Source organism: Chiroxiphia lanceolata, chromosome 10 (assembly GCF_009829145.1).
Source record: "Chiroxiphia lanceolata isolate bChiLan1 chromosome 10, bChiLan1.pri, whole genome shotgun sequence".
NCBI lineage: Eukaryota > Metazoa > Chordata > Aves > Passeriformes > Pipridae > Chiroxiphia > Chiroxiphia lanceolata.
The window spans coordinates 19,560,522-19,586,570 of NC_045646.1; the positions used below are offsets into that span (position 1 = coordinate 19,560,522).

Consider the following 26,049-nt stretch of genomic DNA (forward strand, 5'->3'; position numbering starts at 1 on the left):
ATTCAAAATGGCTACATCAGCTGTTTGGGAAAGACAGGAAGGTATCCACTGTTACAGAAGAGTGGCTGAAGGGTGAAAGATGAGTGATTTCATGTCAGAGGAGTGAGGAAGATGTGAGCAGAAGCTCATGTCTGTACTGAATTCAGACACAAAGTTCAGCTGTGCCCTTTAGGGCAGCTGGAAGTGACTGGAAATTTGCTCCATGGTTTGGGCTGCTGCCTAAATAGATGGTTCTGCCTTTGAGCTTTTAATTTTTTTCTCTCTCTTTCCTTTTGCCAGAGCAAGTGTTTACATAATTGTCTGATATTCCAGATCAGAGGGTTTATCCACCTGAAAATAACCTGGCAAAATGAAATACTAGATTTTGCACACTTCGGTTTTCTGAGGCAGACCATCTCAAGGCTATTTGAATGCAGGTGGCTGAAGACAAAAGGAAGAGGTGGTAGAAAGGATGTAGCAGCTTGAACATCTGTAATTGTGGGATCACATGGGTATTCCTGTTAAATACCCTGAAAAGAAAATAACTGTTTCCTTGCAGGAACTTTAGAACTGAAGTGTTGCTGTTTTTAAAAGTACTTGCGTAGTAAAAAAGGCAATTTTTGTTGTATTATGTTACTATATTTGTTTTTCAGATTGCATTGCTGTATTGTGAGAAGTCATTACGCAAAAAACCTTTTTACAGGCTTCAAATGTTTTTTGTCATCTTTCATGCTTTTTCAGAATATTATTGTCTGCATCTAAATCCAACTTTCAGTGTGAAAGAGGCGAATTCCAGAAACACATGCAGAGAGACCGAAGGCATAAAACCAACCCCAAACCTCAAGTCAGCTCAGTTCCAAAGTACAGTAGATGGAAGTATTTAAAAATATACATTCCACTATATTCATTGCTACTCAAGATTCTTTCTGCATTCTTGATCATATGACTAAACTGCTTCTAAGTCGGGTGGTACAGATGGTGTGGTATTTCAGATTATTCTAATTCCAAACAGCTAAATGCACAGTCTTTTTTAATAACAAGCTTATGCTGAATTTTGAAACAATTACATTTTTGTAACATTACAAAACAAGTTACTCTTTACAGAGGAATGTCCTTGGGATTTTCAGGATTTGCATTCCTTTCAGGAATTGAAGAAGTCATGACTTGCTGCTGCATTGTTCATCCCACATGTTAAATGTCATTCTCTAAGTGCACATGCAGCATAAAATCTCATCTGTAGCACAGGATAGCTTAGAATAGCCAAGCATTTTTGTCTGGTTGCATTGTTACTGCATATTCCCAATTTGACAAAGGAAGCCAACATTGCTGATTTATTGCCTTTTTTGAACAATGTTGGATACCAGGATCTATAGTTGAATCCAAGCTAGCCAGTCTTTATAAGGTGCCAAAAATGTGCTTAATTCATTGTCACCCTCAAAACAGTGTTGTCATGGTTCTGTAGCTGTTTGCACACTGGGAACAGAGTTATAGACACTGGGCCTTGTGCCTTTACATTGTGTGGGTGGAGGTAAAAGTCCTCGTCCTTGAACATACGAACTCCTCTTCATTGATTTGCCCAGCACAGCATAGCGGGTGGTTTTGTTCTTCCCATTCCTTCTGTAGAGACTTCAGCACTAGGCTTACATTCAGTGCTCAAACACACAGGGTATCAGTGCTCAGGCATCTGGGGAATGAATGGTTTTGGTGCCATGGAGGAGAGGCCTTGGTTCAGAACCTCCTGTTGCCTCTGTCTTGGTATTCAGGGGTCCTCACTGTCTGGTGACAAAGCCCAGGTTGGCAAGGGAGGTGACAGTGAGCTCTGGCTGCAGGAAGGAAAAAAACTGATGAAGGCCAATAGCCAAAAGAGTGAGAACTGCTGTATACACATTGGAAATGCTGCTGGATGGAGGCATTGCCTTCCCTGCCGTTTCTGATAGACAGTGTCACTGACTGGTGTCATTAATTGGGACTTACCTGGCTGCTTCTCACATTTTTGGTAAGTGTTAATTTAGTAGGATTAACCAGCGCCTTAGCGTGTTCTTGATGTGGTTTTGAATTGTGTTTATGTGGTGACACTTCTTGTGCACGTTTTTCAAGCTTTCTGCATGTCTAGTTCATAATCCAGTTTATAATACAATTATGAATGCTGAAAGCTGACTTTGCAGAAAGCATGTTTCTTTTATCAGAGTTATGTTCCACTGATGCCAGCATACCAAACTGTTAAAAACGCACCCTATTTAGTGACAGCAAAGTGATGTCCTAGCAAGCTTTTCTCTGGTAAGTATAATCCGTGTTTTTATTGTGAGTAATTTCCCAAAATATTTTGGCAGTCTGCATGGGGACACTGCTAAGCGACATTGACACACTTTTCCTGTTTGGAGTTGTCTTGTTCCTGTACAGTACATTTAGTCTAATCATCATATCCTGACAAAGCATGGCATGAATGTGAAACTGAGACAGAAATTATTTGGGTTATGAAAACAAACAGTCTTCTCAACCAGAGATTTCCAGACGCTGGTTATTTTCCACAAAATATCTTTTATTATAGGGAAAACTGATGAAAATTTGTGTTTCAGTTGTAGTCACTAAACAGGTATAATGGAGAGCTGATATATTAAGCCAGATTGAAATATTTTCTTATTTTTTAACTCCTGTAGTGGTTTGAAATTACTGGAAGAGCAAAGATTTGGGAAAACTTTCAAAGCAAAACTATACAGTGAAAATTCATGTTCTTTGTATGAACTTTCCTGTGTCTAGTGAGAAGATACAGGCAAGGAAGTCTAGGTTTCTCTAAGAGGTGTAAGATTACAAAAAGTCACAGCAGTTGAATGACAGTGCTTTGGCAAGTTTTTATTAATTTGGGAGATGGTAAGAAGGCTTTACAACCAAATATTTCTGTAAGTGGATTGAATAGTAACTGACCCTCTGTCCTTTTGGGTTGACCCACAACTTTTACCAATCCTTTGTGATGTATCCATCCAGTCCTGCAGACACGGAGCCAGTTTAAGGTTCTTTTGCCAGATGAAGTGTTAATCACTCTGCTTCCCATTATGGGCACGAGCTCAGCTTTCCCAACAGCTGCTGGTGTGGGGCACTTGCACATCTCTGTGGGGAGAAGCTGCCTGGAAATTATCATAGTAGTGGTGAAAGTATGACTTTTCCGAGGCATCTACACTGGAAGTATGTTTGTTACCTGTGGAAGTAGGGAGGGAGTGTTTGTTGGTGGAGACAGGCTGGGCCCTGTTAAGCTGTGCTCCTCCAGCAGCAGCTTCTGATGGAGTGAAGGTCAAGGTGATGCTTCTGCTGCTGTTCTCACCTCATTGTGGACCTCTGCCATCTGCTTGGTGTGAATGCACGAGATACAGGCAAGGAGAGTGAATAGATGGTGGCTTTGAGACAGGTTTTGCTCCTACAAGCACCCAAGGGGGCTGTTGTAGCTGCCAGGAGGACTTTGTGCATGAGTTGCTCCCTGTGGAGCTCACATTACTGTTGCATGGGTTGTGAGCTGGGGCATGTGTTACAACCCCTCCCTACCTCCTCCTATAAAGTTTTCATGTCAGTTACTACTAAGGTCCAGCAGTCAGAGATGTTAGGTCACTGCCAGCACGGGGTGACAAATAATTAAATGTTGTCTTGTTTTTTTTTTTATTTACTTGTTCAAGTCCTCTGATATTTGAATGAGGTTAGTATGGCTATAGTTGGCCTTCTGGCAGAAGCTGAGAACTACCAGCTACACAGGACTAGGATGCAAGAGAGTATAATATGATGTGTAGGAGGAGGTATTTAATGAAAGGTACCTTTTGAGTTGTACTGGTGCTTAGGAACTGCTGCATCTTGAATGCATCACTCACTAACTGTAAGATTTTTTCACTGTTGTTTCATCGTATGTCCATGCAAAGCTATTTGGCAAAATGATATATCATATAATTAATTTATGTGGTAATGTCTGTTTATGACCAAAGACCTAATATTGTAAGATACAGTTTCAAACCAAAGTACTTACTGATCAGATCCCAGAGTAAGGACACGGGTGTGTGTATCAAGATACTCATAATGCTGCATTTTACTCCTCTGAATTACTGACCTATCTATTAGCAGCCTATTTATGTTACAGTTTGGGGCACATGAGAAGAATGTCAGTGGCTTGCCAAGTGAGTCAATTCAGTGTTTATAATTTCTTGGTGATCTGCCAGGTAAATGTCTGCCCAAGTTTAGTTTCTCATGTGATCAGGAAGTGATACAGGAGGATGCACTGAGGACTTCCCCGGCCGTCTCCCCTCAGCACCCTGACAGGAATGTGGCAATTGTCTTGTGCTTTAAAGAGGAAATTTTCAAAGGCACGCAGAACTAAATCTCGTGTAGAAATCACTGAAGTTCCCTTTAAGCGTCTGATGTTTTCCCTTTTCATTTCCTTTCAAGCTCAAATAATCACCTTTTTAAAAGCAACTACCCAATCCCTGAGCATGTGTCCTCTTAGGAAAGCTTGCTTACCTGATAACATTTACTCCCTATTGCTTCCCTGTGTATATTTTAGTGTCACTATTTAATTTTCCCTGGAATTATTAGTGTGGAATAAAGTATTGAACTTGCTTCAGTGGGCCAAATTGGAATCATACCTTTGAAACAATCAATGAGTGCTTCTGCAATACTGGAAATGGCAAACATCAACTTAAATATAATTATTGCTTAAAGTTTCAGATTCCTTTTTACGTGGTTTGGAAAGAAGTAAGGGGGATAATTCAAGTTGATCTCACGTGGAGATTCCTGGGAATTGTTGTGCATCTTCCTGCAAATGTGACATGAAGGGCTTGGAAGCTTATGTTTATTTTTTAATTTTCAAAGATTAAAATTAGGTGCAACGAGTTGTTTTTTTCATGCTCAAGTGTGTACATATACCCATGTGGGACCAGCAACCAGAAAATAATATTTTCATAGTGTAACCTAACTGTCATGTGGTTTTGAAAAATCAACTTTTTACTTTTTTTTACTTTTTTGAAAGAAAACTTTCACATAACATGGATGTGGTTTCATCTGCATTTAATACATGCAGAAAACACTTTACATGGTGTTTGCCATTGTAAATAATGTAAGGATTTAATTAACTTCTCAAACGCAGTTGGATGGTAAATTTTAAGGGTTTTTTTCCTAGACTTCTCTTTTTATTTCCTTCTATTGTGAATACATGTTTCTCATCTTCTTTCAGAAATGATATTTGGAATGAGACAGTGTGTCTGGGGTAGAAGTTCTTTAAAAGGAAGAACGTGGACTTGTGACTTACAAAGTAAAGATTTTTTTTTTTTGCAGGACATCGGTGCCCATCTGCTGTTTGGTACTTTATGACAACTGTCACCTAGACTTTTCAGCCTCTTGAGAGTCTGGAGATTTTTTGCTTCTTCAAACACTTCATCACTCTGTCAGTAAATAAACAGAGTGGGTCTACTTGGCTATATTTGAGCATTCCTGGACTTGGCACTTTTTTTACTAAAAGACAGAAATGTGTCTGCTGGTGCAGATACTTTATTTGATCCCATGTCAATCACCTATTTGAGTTTATAGGATTTTGTCTTAATTTTTATTCCTTTAGTACTTTTAGAGGTCGTCCTTGGTTTGCCTTTGCGCTCTAAGTGAGCTCTAAAATGTGAATGAATTTAACTTACCCAGGTTGCAAAGAATCTTTCCTGGGTGCTTTTTTACCCTGTTCATCTATGGAAACAAAGAAACAATACATTTGAAAATCATGTATTTCCCTTAATGTGTCTTACTGTGTTCCAGCCCTTCTCATTAGATGAATGCTAAAATATAGAAACTGTTGATTAGCCTGCTGCACATTAGTATGAGGAACATCCCTGTTAGAAACATCTGCCAAAGAACTGAAACTGCCATTCTTCACTTGTCCTTCCATGGCTCCTCTTCCTCGTTCCCTGTCTTTTTATTTTTTTAAGCTCCTTTATAAAAAAAACCCTAACGATGAATTTTGGTTTGGTTCCCCCCCCCCTTTTATTTAAAGCCAGGTTAAGTTAAAAAGAAACATTTAAATTTTGCAGCCGTTTGCTGTTGGCTGCATTTGTTTTAATAAGGGCAGAGAAGCTGAAGTCTCTGTCGCCAGGGCCCAGGGAAGAGAACGCCTGGAAATAAAAGGAGATTGTGACACTGCGTGTTTCTGAGGCCGCGGAACAAAAGCTTAAGTGAAAGTGAAGCTACTGCTGAACGTAAAGTTTATCACTGTTGCTGGGGAATAGTGTCTGCCTGCTTCAGGCCCGCTGTGAACTTGGCCAGACAAAATAGGTGGAAGGGCAGAAGGTGGGGAATGTCTGCATCCTATTATGAATTGGAGGAAATGACTGTCTGCGCTCCGTGCGCTGGTGGGCTCCGCATCCTGCTGGCAGGCTGGTGAGCGCTGTGGGACACTGAACCAGGAGTGGGGAATTGTCAGCTCTGGGGTTTAAAATAACTGCTAGGGATGAGAAGAAGCTCCTTAAAAACATACCGTGGGTTTTCTGTTGGCTTTCTTAAACTAACTGGAAACTTTCTGCTTTTTTTTTTCCAGGGGCATTTTTCTTGGAAAACATTGCTGCTAAAAAGCTCCAAACAGGAGGAGTAAATCCAGTCAGCTTGTCAGACCACTGGCTCAGTGTAACGGTGCTTTCATGAGGTAACGTTGGGCCAAAGTCAACTTTTCTTTTCTCCTTTGTAAACCTGCAGCCAAGCAATGGGCCAGAAAATCTCAGGGAGCATAAAGTCTGTGGATGTGAGGGAGCCCCCTTATAGACCTGTCAAACGAGAGCTGAGAGGCCCGGATTTTTGCAAACCAGCACGCCTGGACATGCTGTTGGATATGCCCCCTGCCAAGCTGGAGGTCCAGTACAAACACGCTTGGAACAACGAAGATCGCTCCTTAAATATATTTGTAAAGGAAGACGATAAACTGACTTTTCACAGACACCCGGTTGCCCAAAGCACGGATTGTATCCGGGGCAAAGTCGGCTACACGAGGGGCCTCCATGTCTGGCAGATCCACTGGCCCACGAGGCAGCGGGGAACTCACGCCGTGGTGGGCGTCTCCACGGCCGAAGCCCCGCTGCACTCGGTGGGATACACGTCCTTGGTCGGTAGCAACAGTGAGTCGTGGGGCTGGGATCTGGGGCGCAACAAACTCTACCACAACTGTAAAAACCAGCCTGGCGTCACGTATCCTGTCTTTTTGGAACCAGATGAGTCTTTTGTACTCCCAGACTCGTTACTGGTGGTTTTGGATATGGATGAAGGGACGCTTAGCTTCATGGTGGATGGACAGTATCTTGGAGTGGCCTTCAGGGGACTAAAAGGGAAAAAACTTTACCCCATAGTCAGTGCAGTTTGGGGGCACTGTGAAATTACAATGAGATACATCAACGGACTTGACCGTAAGTGTTACTGAATTTCTTCATTACCCTGTCTTTCAACTTTTCTCATGTAGGAGTTTTCCTTTTATCCTGTTGCTGTGGACAGTGTGTGTTGGGGGGAGCGGACTGTTCACTGTGAGTAAACTGCATCCTGTCTGACTGCTCAAAACTAATATATCTCAGTTGTATCTTGTAACGATGGTGTGGATTGTATCAAAATATCTTCCGCTTTGGCAAGCAGAGTTGCAAGAAATCTGTGTCCAAGGAAAGTGAACAGGCTGAGAAAAAGATACTGAGAAACTTCCTGGGTATATTTAACAGTAAAACTCTTGTTTACTGGAGGATATGTTTTAAATCTGTGGTTTCCAAATAGGATTTGTGGATCCCGTAAAAATTTCCTGTAGTAGTGGAAACTCTTACATGGTGTTCATAAACATACTTGAATGCTGGCCAGTAGGCTTGCTTTCTGTAGTTGCCTTCCCAGGACCCTCAGAAGCAGCTGTGGATCCCCAAGAATCTGGGAGCTCAGGTCAAATACCGCTTTCAGCAGTTTTTCTGAAAGAGAGCTCTGTTCCTTAGTTCATTTCAGGAGGTGCTCTCTCAGGATATTTTCTTCTCCAGCAATCCGTGTTTTTGGATAAGCAAGCATGAGCTAGTTCTGATCTAAAAGGGTAATATCACATTAAATTGATACGTAGTAAGGAGCAGCATGTTGCTGCTGTGACCTTGGAGTAGTGGCCTGCCAGAAGATGAGTTGCAGAACTGGGTCTTGTCCAGTTCTTGTCCCTGCTCAGGAAGATGAGTGCTCTGTCAGGGCCAAACGCAGCACAGTGCACTCGGGCAAGCCCAGTTATTTACCAGCAGCGTCTTGGCTGCTGGATGCTTGGGGAATGGAAAGCTGGACAAGGTATTAAGTGGAACTTTGTTCTTGTTTAAGACTGTATTATCTGAGCTGTAGGGGGAACTACAAATATAAATATGCAGATTTACAAAAAATGGATGACTGGGCAAAATTTTAATGTTTTTTGGCTTTTTGAATGGGACTTGGTCTTGTAAAAAGAGAACTCACCTGCCTGTCAATGTGTGTTTTCAAAAAGAATTCATTAGTCTTTTCAGTAAGGATGCAGTGGTCTAGTTTTTTTTTTTTGGTCAAAAATTAATTCTCTGCTCATTAGTCTTACATCTGACATACCAAGTAGAAACATAATTAAATAATTTGACCCTGTTTAAGATTATCTTTTCATAAACATCTGTACCATGCACTGGGGGAAAGACTTTTTATCCACAGAAGCCCTGCAGGTTATTACAGCTAGATGCTAAATGGCAGCTTCCCAAGTGCTTTCATACAGGGGAATATCCGAGGATTGTAAGTATTTTGCAATTACTCAGACATTGCAGTGTGATGTGCTGACAGTCTTTGCTTTGGATGGTGGGGGAGAGAGACTTTTTTGCCAGCTGAATATTTGTTTGCAAAAGCAGTTTTTATAATACTGTGAATATCAGCCAAACTAAACTCAGCTTGGTCCACCACGTCCACACAGGATTCTGCATTCGTTTTGTAGCCTTCACAGGGCTGCTCAAGGGAGCTTTAGAAAGATGAAAACACAGGAGAGGATGTGAATGAGTTTGGTAGAAATTATAAAATAAAAGGGGCTAAGTAGAGAAGGGATAGCTGTGGTCTGTGTGATGACAGAGAGGAAGATTCCCATCTGGTTTCTTGTGGGATAATTTTGTTGGAAGAGGCGGGATAACTTCCTAAACTATCCCTGAGAAAGTCAAAGTCTCTATTTTTTTAAAACACATCAAGCCCAACGCTTCATTTTTTTTTTTTCTGAAATCCAGTCTCCAGAAAACTCCAGTCCAGGTTTTCCCCCATTTTCGGCAGAAATCCATAAAACCCAAACCCGTGGATAAAAGTAAACTTGTAAACACAACTTTTATGTAGGCCTGAGTGTTAATCTGATCATGTGAAAAGGAAGTTTAAAGCCACTTCGCCGGGGGGCATTTTGACATCCTGGAGTCACATCATTTGTTATCACGTGTTCACTGATCCATTACTGTCCTGCAACAAAAACAACATTCAAGAAACCAAATTAGCTTGTTTAGCTGGTGCTCCAAAGCAAACACTGTCTATTCTCTGCTGAAGGTGTTTCTATCCAGCCTGCCCTTGTGTAACTGTGAATTTAGTCATGGTACTCTTCATGTTAGCTCTCATTGCACTTTTAATTACAGGTTTTTATAATTGCTTGTTCTTGTGAAAATTGGAGTAGATATTGAAGAACATTTGTGTTCACGAATTTAAATACATTTGAAAATACTTTTGTGTGAGGGAGTTGTTATCATTTGATTCCTTTTTAACCTTACCAATTATCTTTTTTCAATCTTTCCCTGCCCCCCTCTTCCCTGGAAGTATCTCATAGCTCTGAGTGCAGCTTTTAGCAGATCTGGCCATAGGGTCTTAGCTGTTTCTGGAACTGCTGTCAAGCAGTGCCTTGTAACTTGCTATTTAGTGATTGATTGTTGCTGCTCAGAATGCATACCACAGCTTGTGATGGCTGTTTGTGAGGTGTGTCCTACAGAGCAAATGGAGACCTCAACGGCAGGGATTTTTAGTGTTTTCAATACTTGCCGCTTAAATAGAAGACCTCTGAATACTCTAAAGGCCCATGTATTTCAGTTGCCTGGCAAAGAGTGAAAGGCTTGCAGGAATGGAAGAGTGAAAGGCTCAAATGATGGGCTTGTGCAGCTGCAATGAACTCAAACATATGTCATAGTAGTAGAGAGATGATGCAGACTTTGAAGTGTCTTAATTACTGGATAGATGGCAGATTCACAGAAGGATAAGGCTGCAGGTCAAAGATCAAGAACCTGTGTGCCCTCTGATCTCTGGATATTGCTCCTAGAATAATGCTGTAGTTAAAATAAATTGTAGTTCTTCCAGCTGCATCTGATACCCAGAGTATTCTGCCTCAGAAACTACTTTGAGCATCACATGATGATGTTCTGTGACTCTCACAAGATGGTTTTTTTGCTCACATTTGAGAGACTTGGAGTTGGACATATTTGACAGGGTTTGGGAGGGAAGGCAAGGGGACAGATGGAGAGTGCTCATCATAAACACATTGAGTTCTTTGCAGGACAAACTTCTTTGGTCAAATGCTATCAGTATATACCACGCTGTGTGTAAGTTGGACAGAATTTTACATCAGCCTTCTGACTCACTGCCTCTTGCAATAATTAAAACCCCAAATAACATAAATGCAATATATGTTATTTTTGTTCTTTTTCCTATCAGGGTGTGCTCATGTTTACAAAAAGCTGGTTAATTTATATCTGGTGTCTGATGAGGAGTCCTGAAGACTATTTATAAACTGAAACAGAGAAATAGCAAAACACTTCTTTGTAAATGTACTTTGCAGATCATGACTGAACCATTAGTACTTGTGTGTTTAAACAAAGTGTTGGGAGGACAATCAATAAAATAGTGCTGGTGTGGAAAACTTGGGCACTGAGTAGGTGAGCTGAACTCATTGCAGTTCTTGCATTAAACCTTACATAGCCCTTACACAATTTTGAAAATAACTGTCGAGCTCAGTGAGCTGGAAGCATTTGTCTTGGAAGAGAAGACTTTACTTACAAGTGTAATTTGTGGAAAACATTTGTCTGTACCTGTTCATACTTTAACCTACGGATCCTTCTCTGGATCTGTATTTGGCCCTGGCGGGTGAGGGTCCCTGGGCTCTCTGTCTGGTTACTGACCACTGCCCTGCAACACATCCCCTGTTTTTAACTCCTCTGTTTACATCCCCAATGAAACAGAAGTATTATTCAAAGAATGGGCTTCAAACTTGCCTGCCATGAACGAACAGGTGGACTAAAGGGATCATCCAAGCAGAAATCTGGGCTCCTGTTTTCCTGTGCCAGCAGCCTGCTCGCTGTGCCTGCAGGTGAGCTGAGGATGTCTGGAGAACATTGGCTCAGTTTTGGGGAGTTGTAGCTGTTCCTTGTAGAGGCTCAGGAACAGTGGGAAGGAGGAGGGAGCTCGAGGCACGTTCTCTCTGTCTGCTGATGCAGCTACAAAAGTTTTGGCACATGGGGTCTGTTCACACCTTTTGCTCTCAGCTGTGCAAAACAACACAGTGTAACCACTGAATCTCTCTCAGGCCTTAGGCTGTACGTGTCTAGAATTTTGAAATAAGGTTGATGTTTCTAAGCCAAAATGACAACTTTGGAGCTATGGAGCTAAGCACAACTTCTTTCCTCTATCCTGCTCTTCTCAGTTTATTTTAATTTGCATTGATCTGTGTCTAACATACCACAATTGCTAATTATAAATATGCACTCTTCCCCTTTGAGGCCTTTTTGCCATAAAGAAATCTAAGTCAAAATTGTGAAATTGTTAACTGCCGGGAGAAATATATAATCTCTCTTCAGACTCTGGGTTTTCCCCCAAATGGTTTTCAATTAAAATTTTTAAATGGATATTTTTTTTGTTTATCTAAACTTGTTTTATGCTATTTATATAATACGTGACTCTGGAGGTTGCAATGGAAATAATGTACTCTGAAAATCCAGTATTGCTAAACCTTAGAAAGGGTTTTCCCTACAGACATGCAGTCAGAGGATGAAGCAGCAGTAATTAAGCAGCTAATGTTGTGAAGAAGCAATTTTTAGCTTTTGAGATAATTTAACAGGAACCAGCATTTTCAGTTCCTGCTTCAGGAGTCAAATAGGTATTGTTGGGGTTTTTTTGTCTTCTTCTACATGCACCTCCCTTCCCAGGTTTAAATGCATTTTTTTGTCCTTTAATCCTAATTTGTTGACACTTTCTAATTAATTCTCAGCCTTTTCTCAGCAGGTTGAAACCACTGTATTGTCAGCAGAATATGCCACTCAGTTAATTGGCTTTTTGCCCCAGCCACCCCCTGCCCCTTCTTGGTGGTCTCTGCATTATATCTTTCTCCCAGATACTCTTCTTTTGTTCAATCCTCCCCTTTCTTTCTTCCTGTCTCCAGCTGAGTTTCTCTTCTTTTGTGTTACTGTGCTCTAATTAATAATATATTCTTAGCAATCTTGTTTTCCTTTTTCTTGTCCCAAACTTCAGGGCAGTTTTTGTTACTGATAGCTGTAGAATATCAAGTGCAGTGTCATTCTTCCAGAGGAAGGACATTTCAGATTTAAGGCTATGACTTTAGCTGTAATGATGAATGGGTTTTGCAATAGTCTTTTTGTAAGGTCCTACACTTCTTGTAAGATTAGCCTGAACTTGTTTTATACAACTTGGGCCTGTTCAGACCTCTAGTGATAGAGCTTTCTCAGACAATCTAAGACACACATTAGCTTTACAGATAACAGGGTTTTTTTCCTTTTTGCTTGTTGGGGATTCTTTCTTTTTTTCCTTTTTTTCTTCTTATAGTCTTGTCTAGTTTGTGCATTAGCAGGGAATCCAGTTTTCATTGGCTTAAAACTTAAGAGGTGCTGGCATACTTTATTTTAAGCTCAGTAGTTCCTAAGGCTAAGAACAAGCATCAGTAGTCCACAGCTGTGTTGTGGTTTATTTGAATCTTGACATACCTGTGCTTTTTATTCCTGCTCTGGTTCATAAAGGTGCCATGGCAACCACCAAATCTACAGTTTCAAGGAAAAAAATGCCTGTTAGTGTGTTCTGATCATGTTTCTACTGATTTCCCATGTATCCTGTTTTTAAGAAATAAGAAGCTTTGAAGAGCAATGACTACACCTCTGTTCTCAAAATTGAAGTGAATTTGTAATCTAAAGTTACACAGTGAATATCATACTTATTACACTAAAATAGCAGTTAGAAACCTGATAGTTGTGCTTAATTATTTTATAAATTTGCACAAGCTACAATGCTGTAATTGCTCAGCAATGTGAAGTAATTCACGCAGGTTTGTATTAGAAGTAGAAATTTGTAGAGGGCTTTTTATTTTTTTGGATTTACTCCATCTGTATTGCTGTTGGGAATTGTAGAGCATAAATCCAAGTTTCAGTACAAATAATGGTGCTTCTGTCATTCAGTGATATATTTATTTTCTTTCCAAAAATGCATGTGTTTTGTCCATTTTGACTGTTTTCATACAAGTTTCCTCATAAGTTATATTCCTCCTTAAGATCCTTAAGATCCTTATTTGTCTCTGTAGCCATGGAAGTGTCTTTCCTTCTCCATTCATAAGCTCTTTCTGCAGATGGCCTCTTCCCCTAAACCCAGTGCAGCTCCTCTACGAGGAGAGGCAGATAAGCCACCTGATTTCTAGTTTGAGGTCAGAGCAAATTCCACTTTAAAAAAAGAGTATATTTTGGTGACTGGCAATTCATACACCAGTCTTCATATTATGGCAAAATTCATATTTTTACAGTAAACTGACAGGCAATCGGCCTGAAAAGAAGCACATCCAGAAATGCTGTTGTGTTCTGCAGGTAGTTCCACTGGCAGTAGTGATGGTGCTGTTCTGCCTTCCTGAGTAAATGAGAATAAAGCTGCCCCAGCAGTAGCACTGTGTTACAATAATGCTGAGGCTGTGAAGTCAAGCACTTGGAAGCTGGCAAATGGCAGAATGGGATTTGCTTTTTTGCAGCTGTAATTCTGAGCTCAGCAGCCTTCATCCTCCTCTTAGCCAGATAGTTTCACTCTGCTAAAGGTGCTAAGTTCAGCTGCAAGTCAACCTTTTGTATTCATTTTTGCCAGCATTTTTTCCACTGTTTCTTTTCTCCTCGGTCTTCTGTGATTATGAGCTGGTGTATTTTGTAGTTTCCTCAGGACAGGCAGTGTGGAAAGACCAGGAGCATGACAAGTCCCTGTGTTCTCAGGTTCAGATTTGTGTTGCCCTTTGAAGACAACAGCAGAAAGGCAGCAGGGACTGCACTGGATCAAAGCTCTACCTCGTCTGGTTTGATTTGTGAATTTTAACTTAAGTCTTTCACTTTAAACTGTTTTGGGGTGGAACTGATGATCAAATCTGTCTTAAGGCCTGTTATCAAACCTGATTTTTGATGAAAAACCTCCAACACTGAAAGTATGAGAGGGGACATTTAGCCTTTAGTTCTGGAACTTGGCGTTGAGGCAGAGGAGATGTTACATTAGAAGTTACTGACACGGTTGAACTTCATGTACAAAAACTGTAAGGTGATTTCAGTTGATTAAACATTATTTTTAAATGTCAGTTGGTGGTGAAATATGGAAGATAAAATGCTGACACTACAAAGAGATTTTCTGTTGTAACTTGCAACAAACTGACCACTTCATGTAGCCTCCTGCGTGTTGGCCGGGACTCCGTGTGCCTGGTGTGGAGTTGCACGTCTCCAGTGTTGGTGCTAAGAGTGCCCATTGCAGTGGGAAGATTATTGACTAGGAACTTTGGATAAAATATTTTTGGTAGTGCTCTTTCAGAGTGGACTTGGCAGGCAGTGATGGAGTGAGGGAGGTCTCCAGTGTAACCCCAGAGCAGTTAGTCAAAGCTATACCTGTATTTTCCACGGTCATGCCTAAGATGACATGAATTTTGTAGGTGTGTCAAACATGTATCATGAATAACAGTATAAGAGTATCTCCCTGCCTTCTGTGAACATTTCTTTCTGAAAGTAATGAACTTCTAGATGTGGCATATCTTTGGGCTGAGTTGTTTTTTGGGTTTTTTTAAAGAGAAAATTCTTATTAGCTCCATTTCTGCCAATTTCTTATGACTGGTTGGCCAAACAAATTGTCTTATTTCAGAAGTGATTTGTATGAAGCTAAAATGTATTTTCAGCAAAGAAATATGTAACATTAGGAAAAGGATAACTTTTGTTTGAGAATAACGTTTCTCACAACAAACATTTTTGTTTCTCCAAGATGCTGCATCTTCGTTGCAAATGGGAATTCCCGTCTGCATGTACTGTTTGGAATTGACATTTACAGATATGGTGCTTCTGCTTTTCAATAAAAAGTAACTATAAATGTTTAATAATATTCTTGTGTATGCCACATATCTGCATGCCTATTTACTATGCCACTGAATGGGCCTCAAAGCTTTGATACAGCATCTTGAAGGTAAAAAAAATCTGCTTCCTCCTCCCTGTGTTTTCAGCAAGCGTGACAGCTACACCATATTTGACCAAGACAAAGTGATTAATTTCTTTTAGATCCTGTTGCTTTTTCTTGTAATGTTTACCTTTTATATTTTGGCATTCTCTTAAGTGTAGAGCCTGTAATTGCTCTCAAAAATACATTTCTCTGTCCATCAAAACAAAACAGATTATGGGGTTATATTAGTACCCTGTTCACACATTCAAAATTGAAATGCTTTATGCTTCTGAAAATGCCTCATTTCCAAGTGTACATATTATATGAAATATGCTGTTTGGGGAGACTTTTAAAAAGACCTTTATAAAGGTTAAAATAATTTTTAAAGGCTTAGGAATTTGGTTTCTTTAAGCACTTAATGATTTTTTTAAACAGCAAATTTTAGTTTCAAATCTAGCATAAGTATTATGAAAACAATATATTTTCACTGAACAAAGAACTTCTATCCAGTAAGTTGGCTCTGGTGAAATGTATCATCCAGCCATGGGCACCATAATGGAACCTGGTGCTCAAACAAGTGCAACCCAACATGTTTGGGGTTCATGTGCTCTGCAACAGCTTTTCTTCCAGCCTCACTTTGTTGGCCTTTATATTCTTTGCAGTATTAACTCCTAACACACGCAGGATCACTCTAGAGGAGAAAAGACAATGCAGAAAGGATCGTGTCTTGCCAGTACCATCCAAGGAGTCTTTCTGCTGTGCCTTTTGCAACTGGTCTTGTCTATCTCGCATTGGCCTCTTTAGCCACCAGGGCACTTGTAGCAAATGTGGGTAGAGCCCTTCCCAAATCTTCGTTCGCGAAGCCCAGCCATAATGATGATGAACTGCCACCCACTGAATTAGCTTGTGCATTGAAAAATTTGTGATGTTTTGACACGGCTGATGTCAAAGGCTGCCACTTTTTCTGAAATCTGCAGTGAGTGAACTGGGTTAGGTTGGAGTGGAACGTGTGCCTTGGCTTCTGAAGAAATGCCGGTTAATTCCGTAGTTCGTACTGGGTTTCATTGCACTGGAAGGTCTCCCCATCCCCGGGTGTGGACTCACTGTATCTTTGTTATTTTAACTAAGGCAATTGCTTTAATGTGCTGTGTTGTAGCCATGACTCCATCCCTGCTCCATGCATGCTTGCCATATGTGTAAACAATTTGCTGATTTTACTGGTATGACCTGTTGGCCTCTGCCTGTGTAAACAAATGAAGGGCAAAGTTCAGAGAGATCAGAGGGGAAACTTTAAACATCCTGCAAAATCTGCAGTCCATTAAGTGTACGTTAGTGTTTGGTTACAGCCAATCCTTTTGTACTTCTGAGTAATTTGTTCATGACACGTTTGGGAAAGCAGGGACAGCTTCACCTGGTGCAGGGAGACTTCAGGGAACGTAACTGCACTGGGCTCATGCTAAAAAGCTAGCTTCAGTGGTATTTTCTTGACTTGGGAAGGGAATGCTAACACATGCTTTACATTTCATTTGGATTTAGATTTAAAAGTTAAAGTTGTGGGGACATGGGCAAAAGGGCTGTATTGTGCAAAGGATGAACAATATCATGAGAGACTCACAACCCGTAGGCAACAGAATGAAATGTTTGGCAAGGGAGGAGGGAAAATAAGAGGTAAAGTTAGAAGTGCCAGTGAGACCTAGGATGATGTATTTGAGAGAGCAAATGTGAAGAAGGCCGTAGTGCTTAAAAGCAAGACAGAAGCAGTGAATTCTAGTAAGAGGGTTAAAAATGAAAAGATGCTGAGATTTTGGCAGAGGGGAATAAGGCTTGATGTTGTAAGCCATGTAGAACACAGAAAAGAAAGGTCAGCACTACCCAAGCTCCTGAATGCCTAAACATCCCTACTTTACTTTCATCACCAGTTTTTCTGGCAGGAGCACAGAGGAGCTCTGATACCAACCTCCAGCTGTATGGCAAGGAGTGAAAATTCACCTGGCTCCTCCTGGTGTTAAGTACAACTATGCTGGGCTTTCCTGACAACTGCTTCTAACTGCTTATGTTTATAAGTCAAACTAAGAGCCTGTGTAAGTCAGAGCCTGGCAAATGTTCTCCGTGTTTTCAGTATGAACTTTATAGGAATCACTGTGACGCTACTGGCATCTCCCATGATTTTTTGTCATTTGTGACTTTGCAACTGGAGCACTCAATTTTAGTAGAAATGAGTGAACTGTTAATATTTCTGACTCCAAGAGGTGGAATTAACCTTGGAGATTTTTCTGACTGAAATATTCTTAGTTTTTTATAGACTTTTATGTTTCTAAAATTCTTCTCTTTTCTCAATTTTCTGAAGACTTACTGTAAATTCAGATCTGTTACTTCTACATAACAGATCTCTTGTCCTCTAAAATAATTTTATTAACTTTCAGGTATAAGTGATCATCAGTGAGACATTTAAGGCATTCTATAATTTCATTTCAAGAATAAAGCAGAAACTAAATCATCTGTGATGTAAACGTTTTCAGAATCCTGCATGTACTTGAAATACTGGAGTTACCGTCCTTTAGCATCATCCGGAGCAACATCTGTGATATGAAACTGTGATAACATTTCCAAAATGCAACTCTGTTAAAGGGGCAGCATGAACAATGTTAGCATCTGTATACAAACCACAGCTTCCTGAGAATGCAGTTTTTTCCCTAAATCACTTATGCAGAGGAACTTCCAGACTTCCTCTGGCCCATTTTTTCCAAACACCTTTAATACGTAATGCATATGTAAGTTATAATGTTAAAAAGTTAATGAAAACAAGTTTATCTTTGAAACAGAACAGAGACAGAACAAAACTAGACAGTTAAGACTTTGTACCAAAGGGTGTTATGGCTTCAGCAGCTTCCCTGGCCATGGAGCAGCAGCAGTTCTGTGCTTCTGCTTCTTACCCACGCGCTGCTGCTCTGGTTCTTGAGATGTCCCAGGTCCTGGCCAGGGGTGCACGTGAGGTGCTGCACACATGGGTGGTTAGCGGGTGAAAGTAGAACTTGCCTAGGAATTGATTATTTCCAGAACTGTGTAAAAAAAATCGTGCTTTGGGATCTGGGCGTATGTCCACTGAGAAACACTGCTCTGGGATGTTTGGCTGTTGTCATTAGAGGTTTTCTGGAGGGGGAGCAGCCACTTTCAGAGCCAGGGAGAAGCCATCACGCTGCTGTGGTTTCTCAGCAACCCACTTGAACGTCCCGGTCAGCAAATCCCACAGCTCCCAGTAACTTCTCATCAGGCTCCTCGGCTGGAACCACCATCTGCTTTCTGTTCCCCAGATTTCTGTGTTGATAGAAACTTCCTTAAAATGCAAATGTCAGGAAACATTTTGTGTATGAAATGTGAGTAAGCGTAAAATCCAAGGGCCACTTTTACCATGGTGTGCTAAATCACTTATTCCACATTATTCTGAATTATTGTCATGTTGGTTTAATGGAAGTTCACTTTAATTTACCTGTTTACTTTATGAGATAGCTTAACAAACTGTTGCAATAAACATCTTATGTTAAATAGGGAAAAGATTTGCCTTGCTAGGTAGAAAATAACAAAACACTATCTGGTAACAAAGTCAGTTTTTCTGCATTATGTTCTGAAAGGCACAACTTACTTGCAAATGTAAATACTCAGAACTCAACAGGAGCTCTACATTAAGTGGTACATATGTGTATTTTATATTCACAGAACCTAACTGAGGCACAGATAGCATTCTCTTTTTAAGGATATTTGGCAATGTTCTGAAGATGAAGTCCTTTGTGGGTGAAGGAAGACTACTAATTGGAAAAAAAAAGTGCTAATTAGACAGGAAGGAGTTGAGCTAGCATTTTGTACAATTATTTCTTTTCCCATTGTTAACAATTACTTGCAATAACAAATGTAATTTTTTTGTTATGTTTGCCTATTGTATATTTAGTCACCCTTATAAACAGGATAAACTGTAGGTCCAAAACCCCATCAATTTTAACATCTTCTAGGTATGTTCCCTCCTCAGTCACAACTGCCTTCCCAGTGATAATTTTTTAAAAAGAGATTAGGCTTTTACACTAGAGCTTTTGGCTAACTCCACATAATCAGTTTTTGAAGTAATGCATGAAAGTAGGTGTCTGGTAGGAACTGCTCTTAGAGCAGGTGAAAATGGCAATACAATGTTCTTTCTACTTGGAAGTTGCTCAGAAATAAGAAAAGAAGCAAACCACATTTATATAACCAATACAAGAACACACATCAGGTGTAAAAAAACTTTGGTTTTCATGCTTTTGGGATTAAGACTTTGAGCCAAAAAGGCAGATGGTAAATCCATTTCCCAATGCTAATCTGATCCTCTGTGGATCAGTAATGCTGTGTGCTTCTCTGAAATGCACAGGCTGCTGGTAAATGGTATCTCCTTGTGCAAGAAAGTCTTCTCTGTTGAGCTAGCTGGAGATGGAGTGTCTCCTTTTAGTGTAAGCAGGTATGGGCAATGCTGTTGCTGTACTTTCTTTGCAGTATTATAAAACACTGGTTTTTCAGGAGTTGGGGAAGAAGAGTGCTGTGGGGTCCTTCTCTGAGTGGATGGCTGTAAGCCATCTTTTCCTCATTCTTTTTTGTTCTTTAATCTACAAGTGATACTGTCTCTATTCCTCCACATTTGAAGAATGGGCCCTGTTTAGCTGATTCTGCCAGCTGTTTTGCAGCAACAGTATTTTAAAATAGTCTTTTGAGGTAAAAAGTGAGAAATTGGGGTAAGCCAAGTGCAACTGTGCAAAGCTGTCTAGGTGCGTCTTGAACACAACTAAGTTTTAATTCACTCCCTGAATTTACTCAAATTCTTGTGTTTCTTAAAAAAGAACAATTTTCTTTGACTGTCAAGAAGTCGTTAGTTTTGTTTAATGTGGAAGATCACGGTAAAACTGATTCAATTGCAGAGCACTCCTTTAACCTTGCCGAATAAGAAGCTGCCAAAGAGGTGGGTTTTCATGTGGTAGGTGGGGGAGGCACTGACTAAAGGCCCTTCTGGATCTTCTTGCTGCCAGTGCTTAGAAGGACCTGTTTTGCTTCTGTTTCTCTGTCAAAGTTGATCTTAGTCACAGGGTTCCTTAAGGGCTCTTTGGCTTGGTTTGACAGCTTGTTACTCTGCTCTACCTGGAGTGCAGTAAATGGGTAAGCAAATTGACCCTTTTCACATAAGGGCTGATGTTCATTATTACATGACACTTCTAAAGAATGAAATGTTCTGAATTAAGCAGGATTAGACCTGTAATTTTTTAGATTTTTATATGGTTTTTAGGTAATAACTTCCACACTTGACTGCATTATAATTTTACAAATAAGTTTTTGCAGACAGAGCCAAACTGTCCATGTCCCATATGGGCCATCCAAGATGATTTAATATATATATTTAATTCTTATTAATTTTAGGGCCTTTCTTGAAATTCTCATAGAACATATTCAGCTATTTCTAAAAAGTGAAACCAGCTCCTTCATTAAACACATAATTGTGTGGTGCAGAGAGCAGTCTCTGAGGATGTTCCTACTCTCTTTGCTAGGTAATTGTAGTAGGGAATTCAGTGCCCTCTGGGGTACATCTCCTGCCATCAGTCTCCAGTTGTTTCCTGCCTCACAGGGAAAACGGCGAACAGTAAATGACTTCTGGTTTTAATTAGGCTGACAAAGATGTGTGCCCTGGGGTACATTAGAAGGTGTAGTCATTAAGTGTAGTGTCCCTATAGGCATTTCCTGCATGTCCCTTAGAGCTGTGTGTGTCCTGGGATTTGCTGTTCAGCAGCTGTGAGGGACTGTTTGGGTCTCCTTTTGACTAGTGGAAGACCAGGGATTTTTTTATTGCCTGTTTACTGCTGGAGTTTGTACTCAAACAACAGTTTGAACAAAATAACTGGCAGCAAGGGTGGTCTTGATGATTGCTTATTTAGACTCTTCATATAGAGGGATGTGTTTCAGACTTGCAATTTAAGTTCAGTTCCCTTTTAGGAATGAGTGTATGAAACTAGAACTTCCACCACTGGAATGGTGACTCTGCAGCACTTCAAGTGGTATTTTTGTGTACAGGCTACAGAAATTCTTGTGTGGCTCCTATTGAGGCCTCAGACCTATTTTGGCAGTGCTTTCCAATTTATCTAGAAGTTCCAGCTGAGAAAACACAAGTATATTTTCAATTATCTAGTCAACTCTATGTACAATAGATTCCATTGCAGAGGGCAACTCGTCTAGTTTTTGCTTCTCATTGATCCAGGCTGGAGATCTAGTGTTCAGATAAAAATTAAATTAAAATTTAACAAAAATTTGGGCTTCTGCTATTAAAAACTGTATTAAGGAACAGAATGATTAGACAGGCGAATATACATGATGATTATTTCATGGAAGAGAGTGTAATGCTTTTCAGTTCTCTAAATGTGGTAAAACGTGGGAGTAAGGGCAATCCAAGAGGTTTTGGAATTTCAGATATTTCAGAGAACCTGATGAGAGCATCCCTTCTGGGAAACCTGTATGTTGTTAAAGTTGGGCAATTCTTTAGGGAACCTTTCTTAAAAACAGGCACCAAAAGATGGAAGCAAATGATCAGATTCTAAGTTGGGAGGAGATAATTTAGTAGCATCTCTGCTGGGATCTATTCTGCTTAGTACGGTAACGATGATCTGGAAATCAAGTAATTTACACAAAATCTTTTAAGGTAGATTTATCTAAATTGCACTCTTAGAAGAGTCCTGCAGTACTTAACTCAATGATGTGCCCAGTAATATGCAGCAGTGGATGGGGTGAGGGGAGCAAATCTGCCTGTGTGTAGTGTGTGAGGAGTTCTGCACACAATGAACTGTTTCCATCTGGAAAGAGATCCTGGAGACATAGTACATAATATTATGAAAATGTCAATAATGAGCAATCCATTACTATTGTATTATACAAGGGTGAATGTGATGTTGTGAATTGGAACACAGCAGGAAACCTGGTGATGTTATTTTGGACACAGCTTGTGTCTTGAGTACTGCGTGCTCTTGCTGTCCATAGCTGTCCCCTTCTCCCCAGATGTAAAAACATGGAAATAAATACTAAACTAAATAAATACTAAAACTTAATAGGCCGAATAGGAAGAAAAGTATGGCTTCTGCACAAGGAAAGAGTAAATAAACCTGGATCTGACCCATATCCCACCTAGTTCAGTATCCAGTCTTCAACAGCGACAATTACTGGCTGGCTGCAGGAGAATATGGGAACTGGGTAAGCTTACAGTGATCCCTGTTCTTTCCCTGATTCCTATGAAGCTTATTTCATCTGGGTGATCCCTTAGCCCTAATCATCTGGATTTCATACTTAACCAGATGTATATGTGTTTAGTAACCCTTAATAGTTAGTTTCCTAAACTCTCTGGTCTCCTTTTGTGGAGCTGTGTAAGCTTTTTGCATCCAGAGCACGTTGTGGCAGCTTACATATGTGTTATGTGACAAAACACCTCTCTTGGTTTGCTTTGGCTTAACTCTTCAGCCTGAAAAAGAAGTAACTGCAGAAAATACATACAAAAAAAAGTCTATGCATTCTTAAATGCCACAGAAAAAGTGACTATGGAAGGTCCTGTGTCAAAATCTGATGACCGAGGTGTTCCCATGAAATATCAGGTGCCTTATTAAAAAAAAAGAAAATTAAAAAAATTCATACATTGAAAAAATCAGTCCTATAAATTATTGCAGTGAAATTATGTGAAAATCAAAAGTATAAATGGGTTTGAAAAGGAATGAAATATATTCACAAAGGACCTATCGATATTGGTTCAATGTGGCTGTCCAGTTACATCCTTCAGCACAGGAAATGCCATAAAATGGAAAACAAAATAGTACTAGATAAAATATCATAAAATTATCTGCTCATAAAAAAAAGTTGAAATTTTATACGATGCTTCCTTGTATATTAAAATAAATACAAGATCTAGCTATATGTTTATTAAAATGCTAAAAGGTAACAGAACTGAATCTGTGATATATGCATATGATCTAAGACAGGAGAGACAGGGTAACTTGATATTTAGTAAAATGTCAAGTATTTTTGAAGAGCACTAAAGCTGCTACAGGACTTGCAGCAGGGATTACAAGTTTGTCTGGTCATGTAAGGTGAATTTCATTCCCACTTCACCTCTCTGAATAAGATGAAAATAAAGTATGGAAGTACTACTGTTAAAATTATTTGATATTCTGTTTCTCACATGTGTTTTCCATTACCAACTAAATGCTTAAAATAGTTCCAGGAGACTGAAAACAAGTTTTTGTCAGACACAGTTTATAAAATAGTTTCAACCACTTAAAATGGAAACAGCTTAAAATGGATTATTATAGGTAAGCCTAAAAACTGCCCTCAATAAAGATTAGACCTAGGCAGAATTCCTGCTGTTGCTTGATAGTGGAGTTAATTCCACCTTTTTTCTTAAGCTGAATATGGGCATCTGTTCATATTTAGGTAACCTTTAGACCTAAAAGGAAGCTGTGCATGTTATTTGCAGGTATCCTTATGGCCACTCACCAATTGCTCATTCAGAACTGGTCGTCACAAACACATTGTAAATGTAAAACCTTCCCTGCTGAGGAAAGGCAGCAGATCCTTTGCCCTCTCTCTCTCTCTCTCTCTCTAGAAAGTAGATGTAGCCCAACCTGTGAGGAAGGAAAATGTTCTATTTAGAATGAAGTACCTTATTAGGTCTAGACTAAAAATCCAGCTGTTAGCTCAAACCCATCATTAGTGCAGCAGGATAGCAAAGGAAGCAAAGGCTGCCACCTGACTAATTTTATGTTGACTTTATTAGACACAACTTGGAGTTGTGCTAGCACTGATTAAGTAAGTGGTGTGGTATCTGCAACAAGAGTTGTATTCAAAGAATAGGTAAAAACTGATATTGCTGAAATTGCTGCTATGTATCCTTGAGATGGCTCACTTTGAGTTTTGTCTAGCTTATGGCAAATTTGCCCTTTATGGTTTCCTTCCACTCTGTATATGTGGGTTGATTCTTTTTAAAGATTGTGCATTTATATCCTAAACATTTGGTGACTGACACAAGTCTACTCTGCCTTGTTTCTGATTACATGTGGAGACTGATGCTCCATAATATGTCCTTAAGGCATTATGCAGCACGTAACAAAAGCTGCCTTTTGCCTCACCTTGTTGCATGCTGTTACTCCAAGTATTGGTGCAAGTTCACTCTCAGTGGATTGGTTGTGGAACAAAATTGCTGCTGAATCTGAAGGCAGGGAGTAAAACATCAGGCTGCCTTACTGGCAGTCGGTGAAGTTGGTGTGACTCTTGCAAATCCTCACCTCCACCAAAACATGGCTAACAAACACATCACTGAAACAGTGTCCCAGTGGAGCTGTCTGGTAGCAGCACTTTGCTATCTAAGGAAGATGGATTATAAGAAAAAAAACATTCATTTTTAACTTCTCTCTTTTTTAAGCCTGAGAAGTTTATTGGAAAAGATATTGAGTTCTTAGAAAAATTAGTTACGGATACCTTGAATCATTGAACAAGTTGGGAGTAGTTCATTTGCAGATTGATTTATCTGCCACCAGGCTTAATCTATTTGACATGCATTGATCCAGTCCAGTCACTTTCTCATTATTGCCTGAGTTGGAGCTTAAGATCCCAAACTGCCTGACTTTAGGAAGGTCTCATATTAAGTAACTGAGTCTTCTCCCAGCTCAGAATGACACCACCATCCCCTTGTTTCTTCCATGGTTTGTCCTTCAATAGCACCAGAGGTACAACAAGCTTATGTTTTCAGCAAACATTCTGGGCCTGTTTATTGTCAGACTGTTGCACTGGAGAGTGTCAGGAAGGTCAGCAGTTGACCTATTTTAAAAAAATGGTAGTTGATTTCAGAGGAAAATTAAATGCCTTAAGTGACCTGTGAAAATGATGTGCATTTTTAATGTTTAATTCTGTGTAAGAGAGTGAGTGAACCAGGGGTGTTTTGTTGTTAGCACTTAGTGATAAGTTACTGAATTAAATAAATATATAAGAATCAAACTGTGGGATTTAATTAACTGAGCAGGTGAACTTGTAGTAGCTTTGACACAACAGTTTAAAACCATACCAGAAGCTTGTTTGTGCTTTTTGTTTGTTGGCTGGTTTGTTTGTTTAAATTCAGTGCTGTGTTCACTTTCACTTAAAAGGTTTTTGTGTTTGAGACACAGATGCAGTGGGCCACCCCCTCAGCTGGTGTTGTGCTCTTGTACCAATGCAGCCAGAGCTCTGGGCCAGCCTCTGCATTAGGTGAGATTTTGAGCAGCTGTCCATCCTCCTCACTAGTTTCCCTTTTTGCTGAGATTTGCAGAGCATTATACAGGCAAATGCCAAGGCAAATTTGACTTTGTATTTGGTTCACTCTTCTGGCTTTTCCACTCTTTGGTTAAACCCATAATTTCAGCATTAATGTCTATTTTGGAGCTGAGTGTGTGTTCTTCTAAAAGAGTTCCCTGAACGCTGTACCTTTTCTGTTAAATTTTTTTTTGTGTCTCTTAAATGCTATTTTCTTTGGAGTGTTATTTATTATGCAGTGTAACATGACAGTATGGTCTGCACAGTCCTCCTATAACATCCCTGCTGCTGTTTTATTGAGAGAAATGGACCTCTCCAAAAAGAACATAACAGTGCTATGATGATGTC

The 26,049-nt window shown here is 39.9% G+C and overlaps 1 protein-coding gene across 5 annotated transcripts in view; it reads left to right on the forward strand.

Annotated features, from left to right (window-relative positions):
• The window catches only part of SPSB4 (splA/ryanodine receptor domain and SOCS box containing 4), a 160,648-nt gene that overhangs the window by 92,383 nt on the left and 42,216 nt on the right, over positions 1-26,049 (forward strand). For all 5 annotated transcript variants that reach the window (XM_032698347.1, XM_032698349.1, XM_032698351.1 and 2 more), the window contains one exon: positions 6,527-7,382. In XM_032698347.1, coding sequence (XP_032554238.1) covers positions 6,689-7,382 — 694 coding nt within the window. In that variant the 5' untranslated portion in view covers positions 6,527-6,688. The remainder of the gene's footprint in view (positions 1-6,526; positions 7,383-26,049) is intronic.